Source organism: Mesoplodon densirostris, chromosome 13, assembly GCF_025265405.1.
Source record: "Mesoplodon densirostris isolate mMesDen1 chromosome 13, mMesDen1 primary haplotype, whole genome shotgun sequence".
Classification (NCBI taxonomy): domain Eukaryota; kingdom Metazoa; phylum Chordata; class Mammalia; order Artiodactyla; family Ziphiidae; genus Mesoplodon; species Mesoplodon densirostris.
In genome coordinates this window covers 74,809,506-74,828,863 of record NC_082673.1, presented here as the reverse complement: position 1 = coordinate 74,828,863, position 19,358 = coordinate 74,809,506, and the positions used below count along the sequence as shown (strand labels likewise).

The window sequence follows — 19,358 nt, the reverse complement described above, 5'->3', positions numbered from 1 at the left end:
TAGAGCCCGTGTTCTGCAACAAGAGAAGCCACTGCAATGAGAAGCCTGTGCACCGCAACGAAGAGTAGCCCCTGCTCGCCGCAACTAGAGAAAGCCCACATGCAGCAACGAAGACCCAATGCAGCCAAAAATAATAAATTTTTTTAAAAGTGTCTTTATCATGTTCACAGGTACCCAAAACAGGTCACCTGACTTCTCAGAGCTGGTCATCTGCCAGGTCACGGATGCCCCAAGGCTATCCAAACACAGCAGAACAGAGTGCATTAAGAAGCTTGCAAATAGTACAACTATAACCCACTAAAACACTCTGGTTAGTCTAGCAGTTCACATGCTATGAACTGTGGATATTAGGAGCCATAATGAAACAGGGCTCACCAAACCCTGCACAGTGCTGGCCTCCTCTGTGGAACCCCCGCCAAGCAATGAATTTAAAGGTGACAACAGGGCAGAGGTGAGCAAGCACAGATATTCTGGAATCATACCCATCTGGATTTGAATTCTGGTCCCCTGCTGTTCAGCTGTGTGGCCTTTGTGACAATTGACCATCCGGCTGAGCCTCAGTTTCTTCACCTAAAGATGGGGCTAATCCAGATCTCATAAAAGTTTTATGAGCATTAATAATGTACTAAGCAACTGCTGGTTTATTAAGTAATTTCTTAATAAATGATAGCACCATTTCTTATCAAAGGCCACAGTGCTGTCTTCCTCTAAATTCTGACAGCATGTACTTTCACATAACTTGCTTAGCAGTTGCCGTCTCCCTACTTGTACATTCAGTAATATATCATATTCTTTCCTTATCCAAACCATGTCTTCTATTTTATCCAAATGAGATTGTATATATGGGACCGAGCACAATATTGCCAGATGCATTTGGCGCCTAACATAACAAGCAAAAGCCATAAATCATAGTATTATCTCACACACTGCCCAGCCAAGAGCCTTACATAAACCTTGAATTTCATAAATATTTGTTGATTTATTATAGAAAATAAACCAGCTATGAATTCCAGCTGTTATGGATATACAATCTAAACATGAAAATCTTTAGTTGGATGGTTCCTCTGATCCAGTATATTTTGGAGAATCATAGAAACTGAAGGAGTTGCATGAAGACTGAAATCAGGAAAATTTCCCAGTTCTTTTCCGATAAATAAGTAAACTGAATTTTGTGGACTCTAGACCAACTAAGCTACTGTTGTCTGGGTTCATAAATGGTTCAAGATATCAGGGTGGATAATGAACATTTAAATAAATGGAATAAGTAAATAAACAGATTAGTCATCTGGGAATGACATGCAGAGATCCCAATTAGAAGTTGAGTTGTCAAGAGGATCTAGTTAGAATCACACAAGGCTAATTGGAGAGTGAGTTAAGGTCAGAATAGTTAGGACTCAATTGTCACAGTTCAGGGAACAACAGAGGAACAACAGAGGAACCTCAGAGCTGATCCCACCCATTTTTCTAAATTTTGGAAGCCAGGCTTTAGTGTCATTTACCTGAAGATAGTGCAGAGTTTAATGGGGGAAAGGCAGCAAAAATGTAGCCTAGTCCATGGAGGAATCGCCTTTCTTTGACATAAATTAACAGTGTAGTATAAGTGAGAAGAGAAAGCAGGCGCATCACATTTTGCTTCTGTGATGCAAGTGGAACCCCTTCAATTCTGGGGGCCAATAAACAGCCAAGTCTCAGGTGGAGTTTAAGTTTTGGAGGAACAATGTGAGCTGCACGATCTCTTTGAATCATTAAACTCTGAGGATTCTCTTTCTATTACAACCTATGGGAGAAGACAGCTAAGAGACTGTTCCACACAATCTTATGAAAAATACTTTAAGTTAAAGGAGACAAAGCGTTAATGAAAGCGAGGAAGACAATCGGATGGAGTGAAAATACAGTCTTCTGTTAGGTAATAAGGAAAGTCATGAATGGCCATCTACTTCACCGAGCTAATGTGGAAGGAATATTTGCAATTTCTATTCTCTAAAAATGCATATTCTTTGGATATTTCAAAGATAAGAATGGCGTTAATCAAAGATCTTGAACTAGAACAGTGTATTTCAAACTGAGGTCATAAAATCCAAAGGTGCCCCTTAGCCTTTTTTTTTTTTAATTTTATATTGCAATATAGTTGATATACAATGTTGTATTATCAGGTGCAAAGCAAAGTGACTTAGTTATACATATAATATATCCCTTCTTTTTCAGATTCTTTTCCCATATAGGTTATTACAGAGTATTGAACAGAATTCCCCATGCCCTCAGCCTTTTAACAAAAGAAAACAGGAAACAATAGTAAGGGAAAGTATTATTTCTATTTGCCTCAGTTATATAAGTTTGAATGCACACACATGCACAGGCATACAGCATCATGATGTAAAATGTATTTCTTCTTGTTCATTATGTTTTAAGAAGTTTGAAAAACTTTTGAAAAATTAGAATAGAGAAATCAGATGGAGTACTTCTGGTGAAAAATTAGCCAAATCAATAGAGTTATGATTTTTTTTTTAATGAAGACTCAGCAGAAAGTGAGGTTCCCCTCAATGCTATGCCAGAGTCTCAACATCCATATGTCTTTCAGTCTTACTTTTGTAGCTTATTATTTGTCTAAGTACACCGCCTAGTAATAGTACTTATTTTTACTCATTATAATGAAGTGTCCTTTAAAAATTGTATTCTACAGTAGAGTGATAATCATATATTTTTGTTTGTTTGTTTGTTTTTTGTTTGTTTGTTTTTGCGGTATGTGGGCCTCTCACTGTTGTGGCCTCTCCCATTGCGGAGCACAGTCTCCGGATGCACAGGCTCAGCGGCCATGGCTCATGGGCCCAGCCGCTCCGCGGCATGTGGGATCTTCCCGGACCGGGGCACGAACGAACCCGTGTCCCCTGCATTGGCAGGTGGACTCTCAACCAACCACTGAGCCACCAAGGAAGCCCGATAATCATATTTTATACAGAAAAAAAATCAAACTGATCTCTGGTTTTTATTTCCAGTCCTGACATTGGCTGACTTCTAGCATCTTTGGGCCTTGATAACTTTATAAGCTTCATTTTTATATAAAATGAGAGGGTCAGGAGAAAAGATGGCTGCAGTTTCTTCAGTTTTAAAATTCTATCGTTTTGATTTAGTGGAAAGGCAGACATTTTTCTGTATCAATCTTTTCTGGGTTTTGGACCACAAGGCTAATATCAAAACACGAATCACTTTGCTGTATACCTGAAACTAACACAGCATGGTAAATCAACTATACTTCAATAAATATATATATTTTTAAATTATTGTTCTCCTTGCAACCATGAATCCCAGTTGCAACAGGATTGAAATACTTTGCTGGGAATGAAAAGTCCCCTGGGCGCTGGCCTATAAACCCCTACCTTAAACCCCAAAGCACACCCTCCCAGTTGGTAATCAACCAAAATCACCTTCCCTCATGCTCAGAGGGCATTTCTCACTTTCTCTTACTGTCATCCTACCTGTGTTTGTGAAATACAGGATTTTGCTTATCTACTATACTCTTTCGGAATGTATACATACATGTATGTCAGAAAATTCTATCATGGAAATTCATATTTCAAGGGCTGTCTGGACCACTGTTTGAGGAACCTTGGCTGATTTTTCTCTGATCTAAGCATTCAAGTGTTCTTGCAGAGCAGGAAAGACTCAGTCTGGCAGGAACGAGGACAGGACTTCCAAAAAGAACAAAGACAACTTGTGACTCGCCGAGAGTGACTCAGGCGCTGGCCCTATGCTCCCTGAGTCACAGTTGATCCATCACCAACCCCATTAGAGGGTGTCCTGTTGACAGAGGTGGCCACCTTCCTGGCTGCCAGATCGCTGGTATACTGCGAGGAAATTATGTCCTTCTCTACATCTGCTGATTTAGTGCCCTGGCACAGGAAAACCCTTTAGAAAGGAAAATCAGAACTGGGTTGCAATCAAAGCAACAATTATCTGATGAGGACCTATTATTGCAAAGCAATTCAGACCTGAGCCCTGCTTTCTGCCATCATGCTGTTCATTAACATGTGATGACTGCTAAAATGGGTGGAAGAGACGGTCAGAGCATCAGGTATTCAGGGGGTGGAGACATCTGTTGGTCTACAACAATCAACAAAAACGTCATGCATGAGACAGGGGTTAAGCTGAGCCTTGAACTAAGCGTAAGATTCATGTAAGGCAGGGAAAGGAAAGGATGTTTCCAAAGGGGGAAGAACAAAGTGTCCAAAAGTGCAAAGGCAGAAATGCACATGGCCTGTTGGCATGGATCAAGAATAAATGTGAGATATTATCTTGGTAATCTGCATTTTACATCTCAAATTTGATCAAAGGAGTATATCCTACCTATCTCATTAAAGCAATATGACTCACAAGAGCAGATAGGTACTAGTTAGCTTTTCTCCCAATCTACATTCCATAAGATTGTGTCCTAGAAAATACTTTTATTGGTTATCTCTTTTCCTATCACTTTCTTTGTGGCTGATACGTAACCCCATTTTCCCACCTCTCTTTGATCTGATCTGCTTCTGGAGTGGGAGATCTTGGCCAATTACAGAATAGGGTGAAATTCAATCAAAAGAGTCCATTATTGTATTACACAACACTGCTAAGACCTGTAAAGGGTAGAAGAAAAGGCTAAGTAGGATCTCTATTTGAAAGAAACTTTAGTAGGAAAAATTAAACATTGGCCCATGGAACTATTAAATAAAATACTGTCTCCTGCTATAGGAAGATGAGCCATAAACAGTATTTAATTTGAAGTTTAGAATTGGCATGGTCTACATAAGCACATGTAAATCATATGTTGATATGACTCATGCTTTACCTCAAGGCTGACCATTGCCTGGTATGGGAACTGCACAAAAAATGTACCAGACCTAGGAAGTGAGCTCTCTACTTGCCATGACACATGGGGACAAAGAATGCTGCTTGCCATATCAGCAAACAAAAGATGTTGTGTCCATCAAGCGAGCAGCCACTACGGCTGCCCCCAACAGTGCACCCTGAGGAGATTCAGGATGGAAAAGAACAGAATACTGGCTCTAGGTAGTTAAGGTTCGTATCAAAGGAATGATTTCAATGAGCCCAGACTCTTGCATCTTCCCATTCATAGAAAAGTGCTGAATTCATTAATTTGAGATGCCTGTTTTTCCTTAATTAACAGTTCTCTTTTGATGTTCCCACTACCTGGTTTTTGTTGCAAACCTCCTACAAATCCAGGTCCTCCTTCATCTCTTCGGAGCAGTTCCTCAGACCCGTCTGAGAGGCTGCATCCCAGGCTTAAGTCCTCAGTGAGTCCGCCAAATAAAACATAATTCTCAACTTTTAGGTTGCGTGTGTGTGTGTGTGTGTGTGTGTGTGTTTTCAGTTGACACATACGTTTGATGCTACATCTGTCCAGAGAGGGGTATCATTTTGTAATTCTACCTGGATGGGCATATTTTTTTAATTCATCCATCTAGAGGGGACCTCTTTCTCTCATTAGCTCAAAAGCCTTTTAGAGGTGAATTGGAGTTTCTGATCCTCCTTTTGCATAAAGGCAGACATGGCTCTTAATAAATGTTTTGTAGATTACTCAATTTTCTCAATATTGGGAATTAATAAACAAGAAGCTGAAGAATAGATGGAATAGAATTAATTTAGGTCCATTATTTGGAACTTTATCATTGCATAAGCACCACTGTTACACTCTTGTTTCAGCGCACTCAGTGAGAGGAGTGGTCCAGCTTACCTCGTTCTCCTGGGGTCCCTGGCACACCTGCATTTCCTGGGAAGCCTGGGGCACCTGGGGGTCCTTGTTCACCAGGGGTTCCAGGTGAGCCTGGTCTCCCAGGCTCTCCAGGAGGCCCTTGGATGGTCCGGATTGATGTTGACTGGCTGGGAATCTGGTTGAGGATGGCTGTGTACCTGGCCATATGACCTGAGACACGAAGGACAAAGAAGCATTCGATGAACTGTCACACATAGAAAGGGAGAACTGAAGGTATTAATTATCAAGGTTCCAAACAATTCTGTTAGACACCCACCAATAGGAAGAAGCACATCCCTCTGAAATAAGTTGATTTCCAACTGAAAAATTTTTGCATTTTACTTTGGATGATATTAACAGCTGGATTGTATTCAAGTCGCATCTCATGTGTTTGGAATTCCACAGCTCACGTCAGCATCTCAGTAAACATCACTGACCAGAAATCATAAATTTTATCTTCACCCCCAACATTTATCTGACCCCTAAATCCTCACCCAGCTGCCCCTTTCCCCAGCGATTTCCACCCAAGTCATATGTCTTTTTTTCCAACCCACAAAGCCTGTTCCACCCTCTTGCTCAGAAATCCCCAGACAAGTGCGCTGTTTCAACTCATTTCTTCATTGCCAAGCCTTTTTGCAGAAACCTTTACTTGGGTCCCAGCTGCAGAAACTCTGAATAGCTTTATTTTTTAAAAAAATCTGGCTCTCTCTCCCATAATCCCTTAACTCAGTTGTGCCTGGAAGAATGTCTTTTAATAATTAGATGTATAGATTGAGAAAGTATTTGATACCATAATGCCCCATTTTTCAGCATCATCAGGAGATAACATTTTCCCAAAGAAGTGAACTTTCCAGATGACTGTCATTTATTCCTTTTTAAACATTCAACCCTAAATAAAGAATAGTAACCATTTTTAGAGGGATGATTTCTAAGATATAGTCAATGCATTCTTAAGCATAGGACCATGACTGTAAGTAGGACTGGCTTCCTGATGACTCAGGAGCCATTAGTAGGCATGTTCATGAATGTTTGGGTGGGATGAGACATTTCCACATCTGCTTTTTCAGCTTCCTCCTTTGATAAAAGGGCCATCCTTTATTATTGATACTTCTCTAGCTGTCATCACCTCAGCCTCGCACAGCTTCCCACATAACATTTCCTAGCATAATTCAGATCTGGACTAAAAACCAGGTAACTGAGCATGTGAGGAATTATATGCTAAATGATAATCAAGTTCTGAGGTGAAGCCTAAGGAAGGAAATAAGAAGCCCAGAGAAACGTGGAGTGGTGTGTGGGCAGATGGTTGAGGTACCAGAAATAAAGCTTCTGGGTGGGTTGGGTTTTGCTCATAGACTGGCATAAAATCTCTTCTATTTTTTTCCTCTGACAATGACATTGACAGGCAGGGCCTCCCTATTTTACAGACCTGTTTCAGCTCTTGTATAACCCCTGCTGGTTTCTATTTCCTAGAAGTTATTCACAAGAATCTGAGAATTCCTGATGGGAAAACCTGGATTTTGGACTCTCAATTTTTAGGGCATGTTTCAAATAATCACATATTTATATAAGATTTTTATTCTACAGTGGAATAAGATAGCAACTATTGTGAAATCTTCCTTATATTATGGTCAGTGAGTCATATTAGGGTTTAACCCTTAGGTTTCCTTAAAATCATTACCCACCCATTTACAGTGTATACTTGAAATGAGAAACTTACAAAATAATCCAAGGTACAGGTTAGCTTCGGACATATTCTACTTAATGTTGTTTCCCTTTTATAATTAATTGTATTTTCAGAGATCCTATTTTGGCATTAAACTTAAGTAGTTTCATTTAACCGATAAATTCTCTCTTTCACAACCACTAGTTTGGGCAATATAATACAAAATGAAATAAAGTTAAAGTATAGGGAGCATTACTACTACATCTGAAGATAGTAGCTTTGTATTCAGTTTGCCCTAAGATTTACGTCTTAATGAAAATTCTTCCAAGTCCCTGTAGACCTTCACTCCATGCTTTCTGCAGGATGAGATCTGGGTTTATCTACTGCAGATGGAATTTTGGACCCAGCCAATAGCGCCTTCTTGGACACTTACAGGACTCCCAAACTTCCCGGTTTAAAAAAATATAACCTCAAAGCTGTTAAGGCAGCCGCTTAGGTAATGTTGGCCTTGGAGATGGTGGATGCTACAGAACCAGGGGGCTTGACAGCAGAGCCAGGCCAGAGCTGTCTGGGTTTGAGAGGAATATTTCATCTCCATGTGGCCCCAGACCTTTGTGGAACTAAACAAATGACTGGCAGAGAGAAGGGCCCACTCTAGTAACCCTCTGGTTAGATTACTGAGACAAAATATAAAGTCAGTGGGCAGGGGAGAAATGCACAGATGCGTGGGTATGTAAGTGAATGAGCATGAATCAGTAACTGAAATACTGGCCTGTGGGAAAGTTCAAGTTTAAAATGAAGAAATGGGACAGGTGTGATATAAAGTGTGTTCCAGTGTAATTTTTGGCACAGAGCCCAAGTATCATGTCAGATGTTCACATGAAGCCTGTCCCCATGTGTGCATGTATGTTTGTGTGTCTGCATTTTTTTGGTATAAATCTTAAAGAATAAAGGGAAGAGGCTTGGGCTAACCAAAAGAAATGGGTAAGAAAGAGATACGGATTTAAATCTAGTGGCTTGAAGGTAGCTTCTGATGCCTCAGTTTGGCAGCTTTCAAGTGCTGAGGACTTGAGAAAAAAATCTATCTATTTGGAGAGATGAAGAAGAAATAAAAGATTTGATATGGGCAGTCAAGTTAAACCTATATGGGCAAACAGAGAGGTTTTGGACAGACAAAAGAGAGGAATTTGGTCTCTGCACCATCGATGCAGAACTCTAGGGTAATATGTAATGATCACTTAGATGGGCTAGTGATGGCCATCTGTAAAGCTATGTTTCTGCAACAAGACAAAGCTTAGTCCTTACGCTTGTGCGAAGGCAAATTCCCGTTTGGACGCGTAACAGAAAACATCTGGAACTATAACACACTTACTTTGGATGAGCTGTTCGCACACCTGATGTGCCACTGCTCTCACCATGGCTTGAGACTGTAGGTCACCCTGGATGAGAAAAAAGCAGACTGCTGATTCTCAGCCACAAACCCAGCCAATGGCAGGATTTCCAGGATGGAAATGAGACTTGACCTATTGTTCCCAACCTGGGCTCTTTGTCTCCTAGCAACAGGTAGGATTGACACACAGGTAGGTGCACACGGAGAAGGTATAAGCAATCTGGAACTCATGGTACAAGGTTCCTGAGAGCCTTTATTAAATTAAAAAGTTCAAGTGTTTCTGGCCCCAGATTCTAAAAAATTTAATAGCTTTGTAATAAACCCATACATATTTAATGCCTTATTTATCACTCTTTAGAGCTTGTAAAATACAGCAATTTCTCAACCAGTGGCTTACTTAATACTAATAGCAACTCAGAGGAAAGATGTTAAATCCATCTTACAGATGAACAGAGTTAAACATACTGCCCAAGTTTTCACAGAGGTAACTGGATGAGCCCAAGGTCACTGCTGTTTCTACTAGAGCCGACAGCACAATTTTATGAGCAGTGGCACAATTTCTCAAAGGATATAGAAGTCCCCTAAAATAAACTGATTTAAGTTTCACAGCCAGTTCTTTGACTCCATGCTGCCTTTGTCTTCCTTGGTTCTCATATTGGAAATACACAAGCCTCAATCTACCGCTTGGCATTTTGAATAGAGCTTTTACTTTTCTGAAGCCTTTTCACATCCATTATATTATGTCTTCATTAAATCCACTTTGTGAGTTAGATGAGTTTGATTCTTTCCATTTTAGCCTGAAAGAAATGGCCTAAGGTCACCTAGCTGGATAGTAGCAGATCTGCAACTAGAAGCCAGCACTCCTGACTTCTAGCCCACAGGGTGGTTTCCACTTGAAAATGTGCTCACAGTCAAGTGAGTTGAGGAGACGGGGAAGAGGAGTGGTATTAGAGCAATGAGTAATCATGATAGTAAATGGTTATCCTTTATCAGGCTTATGCAACAAAATGTGTGCAGTCAGCTGCAGCTGATCAACACTCCAGAGGATACTTACTCTTTCTCCTCTTTCTCCCTTTGCTCCAGGGACACCCTGTAAAATTTTAAATTGTCAAGTTACTTGTGACACTGGACTCAGCCAAGCATGATAGTGTATCTTTTCTTATTGTATCAACATTTTTTATTAGGTCTCATAATTCTACAGCAAAAATAGATACATAGCAACAGGGTTAAACAAACAGCAACCTGTAATCTCATCAAGCAGAGATAGCTCTTTGAAATATTTTACTCCTCCAGCCTTTGAAGGCACCGACACAATATGTTTGAATATAAAATTGGGATCATGCAGCAATACTGCTTTGTAACATAGTGTCACTGAATAAGTCATTCACATCTTTTTGCACAAAACACCACCCTCTGAATTGTACTTTACTGATGCTGCATAATTGATTTCACAAATCTCTGCTGAAAAGATAAACTGTTTTAATTTTTGAAAGACTATCTCTCACAGAAAGGAAAAGATCTTCCAACTTAAGAGTTCAAGTAAAAGATTAAATCTGTGAAATCCCACATCCTCACTCTGCTTTCCATCCAGAATAACAGCAAACAATTCTTTCTCCCTGAGTCTTCCTGATAATACGAGCTTGTATTAACAAGAATTCTCAGCTGAATCATCATTTTGTTTTGTGGCTTAGCTACTCTTTGATCCATAGGAAACTTTACCATATCTGTAAAAACTTTTACTGATAAAACAATGGCGTTTTTAGTGTTTCTGCAATGAAATTACATGTTTAATGCAAAACATGTGTCTTCAGAAGAATTTCATCTTTTTGTTTCAACTCCAAGGCAGCATAACAGATTTACTGAACATTTTATAGTCTCTATCAAAAGGATAGTGAGTACCACTTATAGATGGAATTTGCCACATTGTCAGACTGTTCCCAGTTGTTACTATAATCTCAATAGGCCCCAAATCAAACTCATATCATCTCCAAAATCTCTATTCAGTTAGTCATCCAAATTCAAAATTCTGGGTTCACCCCACGGTGTGCAGATAAACTGGCTTTCTGGAAAAATGAAATGCCCTCACTTGTACTGTTTGCTGTTTTCAGAAGTGTAAATGCTTGTACTATGGTTGATTACAAGTGACAAATGTGCTGTCACTGAAGATGGGGTTTCAAAGGGAAGAGAAGCACAAAATCTACTCTCCCAAGAATGTACAAGCCAGCCCAAGCCCACCACTGGTTATATCTTTTAATCGTTTACCCTTCCTTCCCTTGCCTCCATTTTTTTTGAATTTTATTTTATTTATTTTTTTTATGCAGCAGGTTCTTATTAGTTATCCATTTTATACATATTAGTGTCTATACATCAATCCCAGTCTCCCAATTCATCACACCACCACTGCCCCTGTCACTTTCGCCCCTTGGTGTCCATACGTTTGTTCTGTACATCTGTGTCTCAATTTCTACCCTGCAAACCAGTTCATCTGTACCATTTTTCTAGGTTTCACATATATGCGTTAATATACGATATTTGTTTTTCTCTTTCTGACTTACTTCACTCTGTATGACAGTCTGTAGATCCATCCACATGTCTACGAATGACCCAATTTCATTCCTTTTTATGGCTAATATTCCATTCTATATATGTACCACACCTTCTTTATCCATTCGTCTGGCGATGGGCATTTAGGTTGCTTCCATGACTTGGCTATTGTAAATAGTACTGCAATGAACATTGGGGTGTGTGTGTCTTTTTGAATTATGGTTTTCTCTGGGTATATGCCCAGTAGTGGGATTGCTGGGTCATATGGTAATTCTATTTTTAGTTTTTTAAGGAACCTCCATGCTCTTCTCCATAGTGGCTGTATCAATTTACATTCCCATCAACAGTGCAAGAGGGTTCCATTTACTCCACACCCTCTCCAGCATTTGTTGTTCGTAGATTTTCTGATGATGGCCATTCTAACTGGTATGAGGTGATACCTCATTGTAGTTTTGATTTGCATTTCTCTAATAATTAGTGATGTTGAGCAGCTTTTCATGTTCATCTTGGCCATCTGTATGTCCTCTTTGGAGAAATGTCTATTTAGGTCTTCTGGCCATTTTTGGATTTTTTTTTTTTAATATTGAGCTTCATGAACTGTTTATATATTTTGGAGATTAATCCTTTGTCCATTGATTCGTTTGCAAATATTTTCTCCCATTCTGAGGGTTGTCTTTTCGTTTTGTTTGTAGTTTCCTTTGCTTTGCAAAGGCTTTTAAGTTTCATTAGGTCCCATTTCTTTATTTTTGTTTTTATTTCCATTATTCTGGGAGGTGGATGAAAAAGATCTTGCTGTGATTCATGTCAAAGAGTGCTCTTCCTATGTTTTCCTCTAAGAGATTTATAGTGTCTGGTCTTACATTTAGGTCTCTAATCCATTTTGAGTTTATTTTTGTGTTAGGGACTGTTCTAATTTCATTCTTCTCCATGTAGCTGTCCAGTTTTCCCAGCACCACTTATTGAAGAGACTGTCTTTTTCCCATTGTATATCCTTGCCTCCTTTGTCAGAGATTAGTTGACCATAGGTATGTGGATTTATCTCTGGGCTTCCTATCCTGTTCCATTGATCTATGTTTCTGTTTTTGTGCCAGTACCATACTGTCTTGATTACTGTAGCTTTGTAGTAGAGTCTGAGGTCAGGGAGCCTGATTCCTCCAGCTCCGTTTTTTTTCCCTCAAGACTGCTTTGGCTATTTGGGGTCTTTTGTGTCTCCATACAAATTTTAAGGGTTTTTGTTCTAGTTCTATAAAAAAAAAAAGCCATTGGTAATTTGATAGGGATTTCAATGAATCTGTAGATTGCTTTGGGTTGTAGAGTCATTTTCACAATGTTGATTCTTCCAATCCAAGAACATGGTATATCTTTCCATCTGTTTGTGTCACCTTTAATTTCTTTCATCAGTGTCTTATAATTTTCTGCATACAGCTCTTTTGTTTCCTTAGGTAGGTTTATTCCTAGATATTTTATTCTTTTTGTTGCAATGGTAAATGGGAGTGTTTCCTTAATTTCTTATTCAGATTTTTCATCATTACTGTATAGGGATGCAAGAGATTTCTGTGCATTAATTTTGTATCCTGCAACTTTACCAAATACATTGATTAGCTCGAGTAGTTTTCTGGTAGCATCTTTAGGATTCTCTATGTATAGTATCACGTCATCTGCAAACAGTGACAGCTTTACTTCTTCTTTTCCTATTTGGATTCCTTTTATTTCTTTTTCTTCTCTGATTGCTGTGGCTAAAACTCCCAATACTATGTTGAATAATAGTGGTGAGAGTGGACAACCTTGTCGTGTTCCTGATCTTAGTGGAAATGGTTTCATTTTTTTACCATTGAGGATGATGTTGGCTGTGGTTTTGTCATATATGGCCTTTATTATGTTGACGTACATTCCCTCTATGCCTACTTTCTGGAGGGTTTTTATCATAAATGGGTGTTGAATATTGTTGAAAGCTTTCTCTGCATCTACTGAGATGATCATATGGCTTTTCACCTTCAATTTGTTAATATGGTATATCACATTGATTGATTTGCATATATTGAAGAATCCTTGCATTCCTGGGATAAACCCCACTTGATCATAATGTATGATCCTTTTAATGTGCTGTTGGATTCTGTTTGCTAGTATTTTGTTGAGGATTTTTGCAGCTATGTTCATCAGTGATAATTGGCCAGTAGTTTTCTTTCTTTGTGACATCTTTGTCTGGTTTTGGTATCAGACTGATGATGGCCTCGTAGAATGAGTTTGGGAGTGTTCCTCCCTCTGCTATATTTTGGAAGAGTTTGAGAAGGATAGGTGTTACCTCTTCTCTAAATGTTTGATAGAATTCATCTGTGAAGCCATCTAGTCCTGGGCTTTTGTTTGTTGGAAGACTTTTAATCACAGTTTCAATTTCAGTGTTTGTGATTGGTCTGTTCACATTTTCTATTTCTTCCTGGTTCAGTCACAGAAGGTTGTGCTTTTGTAGGAATTTGTCCATTTCTTTCAGGTTGTTAATTTTATTGGCATATTGTTGCTTGTAGTAATCTCTCATGATCCTTTGTATTTCTGCAGTGTCAGTTGTTACTTCTCCTTTTTCATTTCTAATTCTACTGATTTGAGTCTTCTCCCTTTTTTTCTTGATAAGTCTGGCTAATGGTTTATCAATTTTGTTTATCTTCTCAAAGAACCAGCTTTTAGTTTTATTGATATGTGCTATCGTTTCCTTCATTTCTTTTTCATTTATTTCTGACCTGATCTTTATGATTTCTTTCTGTCTGCTAACTTTGGGGGTTTTTTGTGCTTCTTTCTCTAATTGCTTTAGGTGTCAGTTAGGTTGTTTATTTGAGATGTTTCTTGTTTCTTAAGGTAGGCTTGTATAGCTATAAACTTCCCTCTTAGAACTGCTTTTGCTGCATCCCATAGGTTTTGGATCATTGTGTTTTCATTGTGATTTGTTTCTAGGTATTATTTGATTTCCTCTTTGATTTCTTCAGTGATCTCTTGGTTATTAGGTAGTGTGTTGTTTAGCTTCCATGTGTTTGTATCTCTTACAGATACAAACACATTTTCCTGTAATTGATATCTAGTCTCATAGGGTTGTGGTTGGAAAAGATACTTGATATGATTTCAATTTTCTTAAAATTACCAAGGCTTGATTTGTCACCCAAGATATGATCTATCCTGGAGAATGTTCCATGAGCACTTGAGAAGAATGTGCATTCTGCTGTTTTTGGATGGAATGTCCTGTAAATATCAGTTAAGTCCATCTTGTTTTATGTATCATTTAACACTTCTGTTTCCTTATTTATTTTCATTTTGGATGATCTGTCCATTGGTGACAGTGAGGTGTTTAAGTCCCCTACTATTATTGCGTTACTGTCAATTTCCCCTTTTATGGGTGTTAGCATCTGCATTGTATATTGAGGGGTTCCTGGGTTGGGTGCATGAATATTTACAATTGTTATATCTTCTTCTTAAATTGATCTCTTGATCATTATGTAGTGTTCTTCTTTGTCTCTTGTAATAGTCTTTATTTTAAAGTCTATTTTGTCTGATATAAGAATTGCTAATCCAGCTTTCTTTTGATTTCCATTTGCATGGAATATCTTTTTCCGTCCTTTCACTTTCAGTCTGTATGTGTCACTAGGTCGGAAGTGGGTCTCTCGTAGACAGCATATATACAGGTCTCGTTTTTGTATCCATTCAGTGAGTCTGTGTCTTTTGGTTGGAGCATTTAATCCATTCATGTTTAAGGTAATTATTGATATGTATGTTCCTATTACCATTTTCTTAATTGTTTTGGGTTTGTCTTTGTAGGTCCTTTTCTTCTCTTGTGTTTCCCACTTAGAGAAGTTCCTTTAGCATTTGTTGTAGAGCTGGTTTGGTGGTGCTGAATTCTCTTAGCTTTTGTTTGTCTGTAAAGCTTTTGATTTCTCCATCAAATCTGAATGAGATCCTTGCCAGGTACAGTAATCTTGGTTGTAGGTTCTTCCCTTTCATCACTTTAAATATGTCATGCCACTCCCTTCTGGCTTGTAGAGTTTCTGCTGAGAAATCAGCTGTTAACCTTATGGGAGTTCCCTTGTATGGTATTTGTCATTTTTCCCTTTCTGCTTTCAATAATTTTTCATCTTTAATTTTTGTGTATTTGATTACTATGTGTCTCGGCATGTTTCTCCTTGGGTTTATCCTGCCTAGGACTCTCTGTGCTTCCTGGACTTGGGTGGCTATTTCTTTCCCACGTTAGGGAAGTTTTTGTCTATAATCTCTTCAAATATTTTCTTGGGCCCTTTCTCTCTCTCTCTTCTCCTTCTGGGACCCCTATAATATGAATGTTGGTGCGTTTGATGTTGTCCCAGAGGTCTCTTAGGCTGTCTTCATTTCTTTTCATTATTTTTTCTTTATTCTGTTCTGTGGCAGTGAATTCCACCATTCTGTCTTCCAGGTCACTTATCTGTTCTTCTGCCTCAGTTTTTCTGCTATTGATTCCTTCTAGTGTATTTTTCATTTCAGTTATTGTATTGTTCATCTCTGTTTGTTTGTTCTTTAATTCTTCTAGGTCTTTGTTAAACATTTCTTGCATCTTCTCTATCTTTGCCTCCATTCTTTTCCCGAGGTCCTGGATCATCTTCACTATCATTATTCTGAATTCTTTTTCTGGATGGTTGCCTATCTCCACTTCATTTAGTTGTTTTTCTGGGGTTTTATCTTGTTCCTTCATTTGGTACATAGCCCTCTGCCTTTGCATCTTGTCTATCTTTCTGTGAATGTCCCTTCCCTTGCCTTTTGCATGTTTATTACACACACATACACACATGTAATGCACACTTTTTGCATTGCAATTCCTCTTATATCCCTCTCTCCTACTCCACCACCGAGGTGCTACCCTAACCATCTCACACCAGGGCATTTGCAACTTCCTTCTAGCTGGCTTCTCTAACTAAAATCCCTGCCTTCCTGTTCATCCTCTACACAACCACTAGTCTCATCCTCCTCAGATACTACCAGCATACAACTTAGAAAGCTCAGTGACTGTTGATTGATGGCAGCTCTTCCTCTATTCAAAAATCATTCAGTGATTCTTAGACATCCATGTGACAAAGTCAAAGTCCTCGAATTCTATGTCTCGTTATTTAGCCCCATCTTCCCCACTTCCTGCTCATCAAAATTACAACTTCTCATTCTCACAGACATGGTCTAGTCAGTGTATAAAAACATTTGAAATGTTAGAAAGGTATTAAGCATATACCTTATAAATTAGGAACAATAGGAATATTCTAATGCAATACTTAGTTCAAGTATCACCTATCTGACACTAAATTTTTTTTGTAGTATAGCGACAATTCATTGCATGGATTTCTCTTTTCTCTGTGTAGATGGTAAGACCTCTAATACTGGAGACCATAACTTATATTACTTTATGTTTCCAAAACCACCTAGCCCATTTTTTGCATAAAAGAGTCACTCGAACATTCAACTAAGTCCAATATTAAATTTAAATATTTATTATAAATCTAGGACTGCTGCCTACTTCCTTTGCAAGCATTTGACACAAAGCAAAAACAATAATCAGCAAACAAAAATAAGTAACTCTTTCACATTTTTAATATATTAAGAAACTGTTTGTAAATACTAGTAGTTTAATACTCAAGCTGATTTTACCATGTTCCAAGCACTGTCCTCGGTGTAATAACTCATTTAACTCTTATAACAACCCTATAAAATGAACTCATTTAATCCTTGTAAGATTCCTATGAGATAAATTTATTTATTCTTTATAACAACCCTATGAGATATTACTTCCATTTTACATATAAGGGAAGTGATGTACTGAGAAGGCAAATAACTTGCCCAAGGTCACACAATAAGAAAATGGAAAAGCTGGGACCTGAACCCAATCAGCTAAGCTCCAGAATCTGCACTCTCCCCAGTACACACTACTGCTGCCATGAAAGAGAACACTGCTCAACAAACTTGCTAGCCAGAATCGTTTTTTTTCAGTGAAGGTAATATTTTTCCTAATTAAATAATAATTTTAAAAGCAAACATGTATCTCCCAAACCTTACAGTAGTCATTCAGAATTAGATTTTTGTTTTGTTTTGTTTTGTTTGTTTTTTTGGTTTTTTCGAGTGACTTATCATTTTGTTTGAGTCGTTTCTTATAATCTATTTTATCTTGAATATTTTTGTTTCTGAACCAATGTATTCTTTGATATTTCCATTGCTAGCTATCATTCATTAAGTTGTCTTGTCTGAAATGCTTGAAACTTAGAAAAAGAAACTACAGGGACTTCCCTGGTGGTCCAGTGGTTAAGACTCCATGCTTCCATGGCAGGGGATGCAGGTTCTATCCCTGGTTGGAGAACTATGATCCTGCATGCCATGCTGCACAGCCAAAAAAACAAAAGAAGAAGAAGAAAAAAGAAAAAGAAACTACAATGCAAACCTGAGTGATAAGGTAAATGGACAGCATCAGCTGTGGGCACCTTCTGGTATATAGGGATGGATGTATTTAACTGGGCCTGAAATTCCTCAAACTCAGCCTCACAATGCGTGTAACTAAGTAGCTGCAGGACATACCTAGGCGGTCTCCAAGAAAGGTCCATTTAGTTAATATATCTGAATGGCAAGACATTATTTTTTATTCCAACTTCTCTGACATTTTTTCTTTGATTTTTGCAAAGTAAAACAAAAACAAACTAAAAATTCCTGAGTGAGTTAAGGTTCATAACTCCATCAAAGTATGCTTTGAGGGAAAACACACATTCCCTGTACATGTAGGCAAGAAAAAGTGGCACATTTTCCTTTAATTTCAGGAACACTTGAAATGTAAAGAAAAGAAAATACAGTAGCTACATTCATAGATTCACAGAATTTTAGTGCTGAAGGAAAGAATGATCTCATCGTCCAAGCTCCAAATATTAGATGTCTGCTAACCAAAATCAAAACATCCCTCATTTGGCTCTAAAAGTCTCCCACATCTGACCCACAATCTATAAGAATAATCTTCTCATACTCACCTGAACATCAGCCTAACTGGAAGGCAATCATCCCTTCATTCTTTCTTTTAAAAAACACTTATTAAGTACCCTCTATGATACTGAGCTGGGGTCCAGGAATAAGAACATGAGTATGATAAAATTTCTGCCCTCATGGAACTCTCCTTTCACGGAGAGATGGACATCAATAGTTGAAATGAAGTCTCTCAGCCTGAGGACATAAGGGTGGCCTCACACAGGAAGTGCACAGTTTAAGAGAGATAATAGCCGGAAGCTCACCAGATAGAGAAAGCAACCCAGACAAATGGAAGAGCATCCCCAAAAAGCAAAAAAAAAAAAAAAGTGTGAAACAGGATGGCATATATTGGGGGAGCTTTAAATAATTTGGGGGTGACAACTCCAAGGGATGTTGTCATACCTCCAAGAGAAAGGATGATGCCAGATCAAGTCGGAGGGTAAAGTAAGGGCCCATCGTCAAGGGCTACGTATACGTGGCTGAGTATTTGGGCCCTATCCTCTGGTGACAGGGATCCACTGAGGAGATTGAAGCCAGGAAATGATACAACAGAAAGATCTGTACTAGAAAGATCTTTTGGCAACTGGAGAATGCACAGACCAGAGCTAGAGCAGAGGCAAGGGGCTTCTGCTTAATTCAGTTTAATTTCAAACCCTCTTCATTTCACGAGAAGCAATTAGAGCTTCTCATGACAGTCTTGGTGAGAAATGAAGAGGGTTTGAAATTAAAGTGTGGCAGTGGTGATGAAGCAAGAAAGAGAGGTGAAAAATATTAAAAGTACAACAGACAGGGTTGCCCTGTGTTTGCTTTATGTTTTATTACAATCCCCATCTAAAGGATGACATCTTCATGTCTTTGCAGGTGGAAATCACACCCATCTGTGAAAGATCCTATTAAAACACAGCCTCTTTCAGGAGCTGTTCCCCTCACACCCTCAACGGTTATCTCCCTCTGTATGTCTGTCTCTGACTGTCTGTCTCCCTCAATGGAACTTTCCTTGTCTTTCCTTTAAGGCATTT

General features: G+C 38.6%; 1 protein-coding gene across 3 annotated transcripts in view; it reads right to left on the bottom strand.

Moving 5' to 3' along the window:
- The window catches only part of COL14A1 (collagen type XIV alpha 1 chain), a 238,638-nt gene that overhangs the window by 19,051 nt on the left and 200,229 nt on the right, over positions 1-19,358 (bottom strand). For all 3 annotated transcript variants that reach the window (XM_060115534.1, XM_060115535.1, XM_060115536.1), the window contains exons 43-45: positions 9,854-9,889; positions 8,782-8,848; positions 5,729-5,917 (exon numbers count right to left, since the gene is read on the bottom strand). In XM_060115534.1, the coding sequence (XP_059971517.1) occupies positions 5,729-5,917; positions 8,782-8,848; positions 9,854-9,889 (292 nt within the window). The remainder of the gene's footprint in view (positions 1-5,728; positions 5,918-8,781; positions 8,849-9,853; positions 9,890-19,358) is intronic.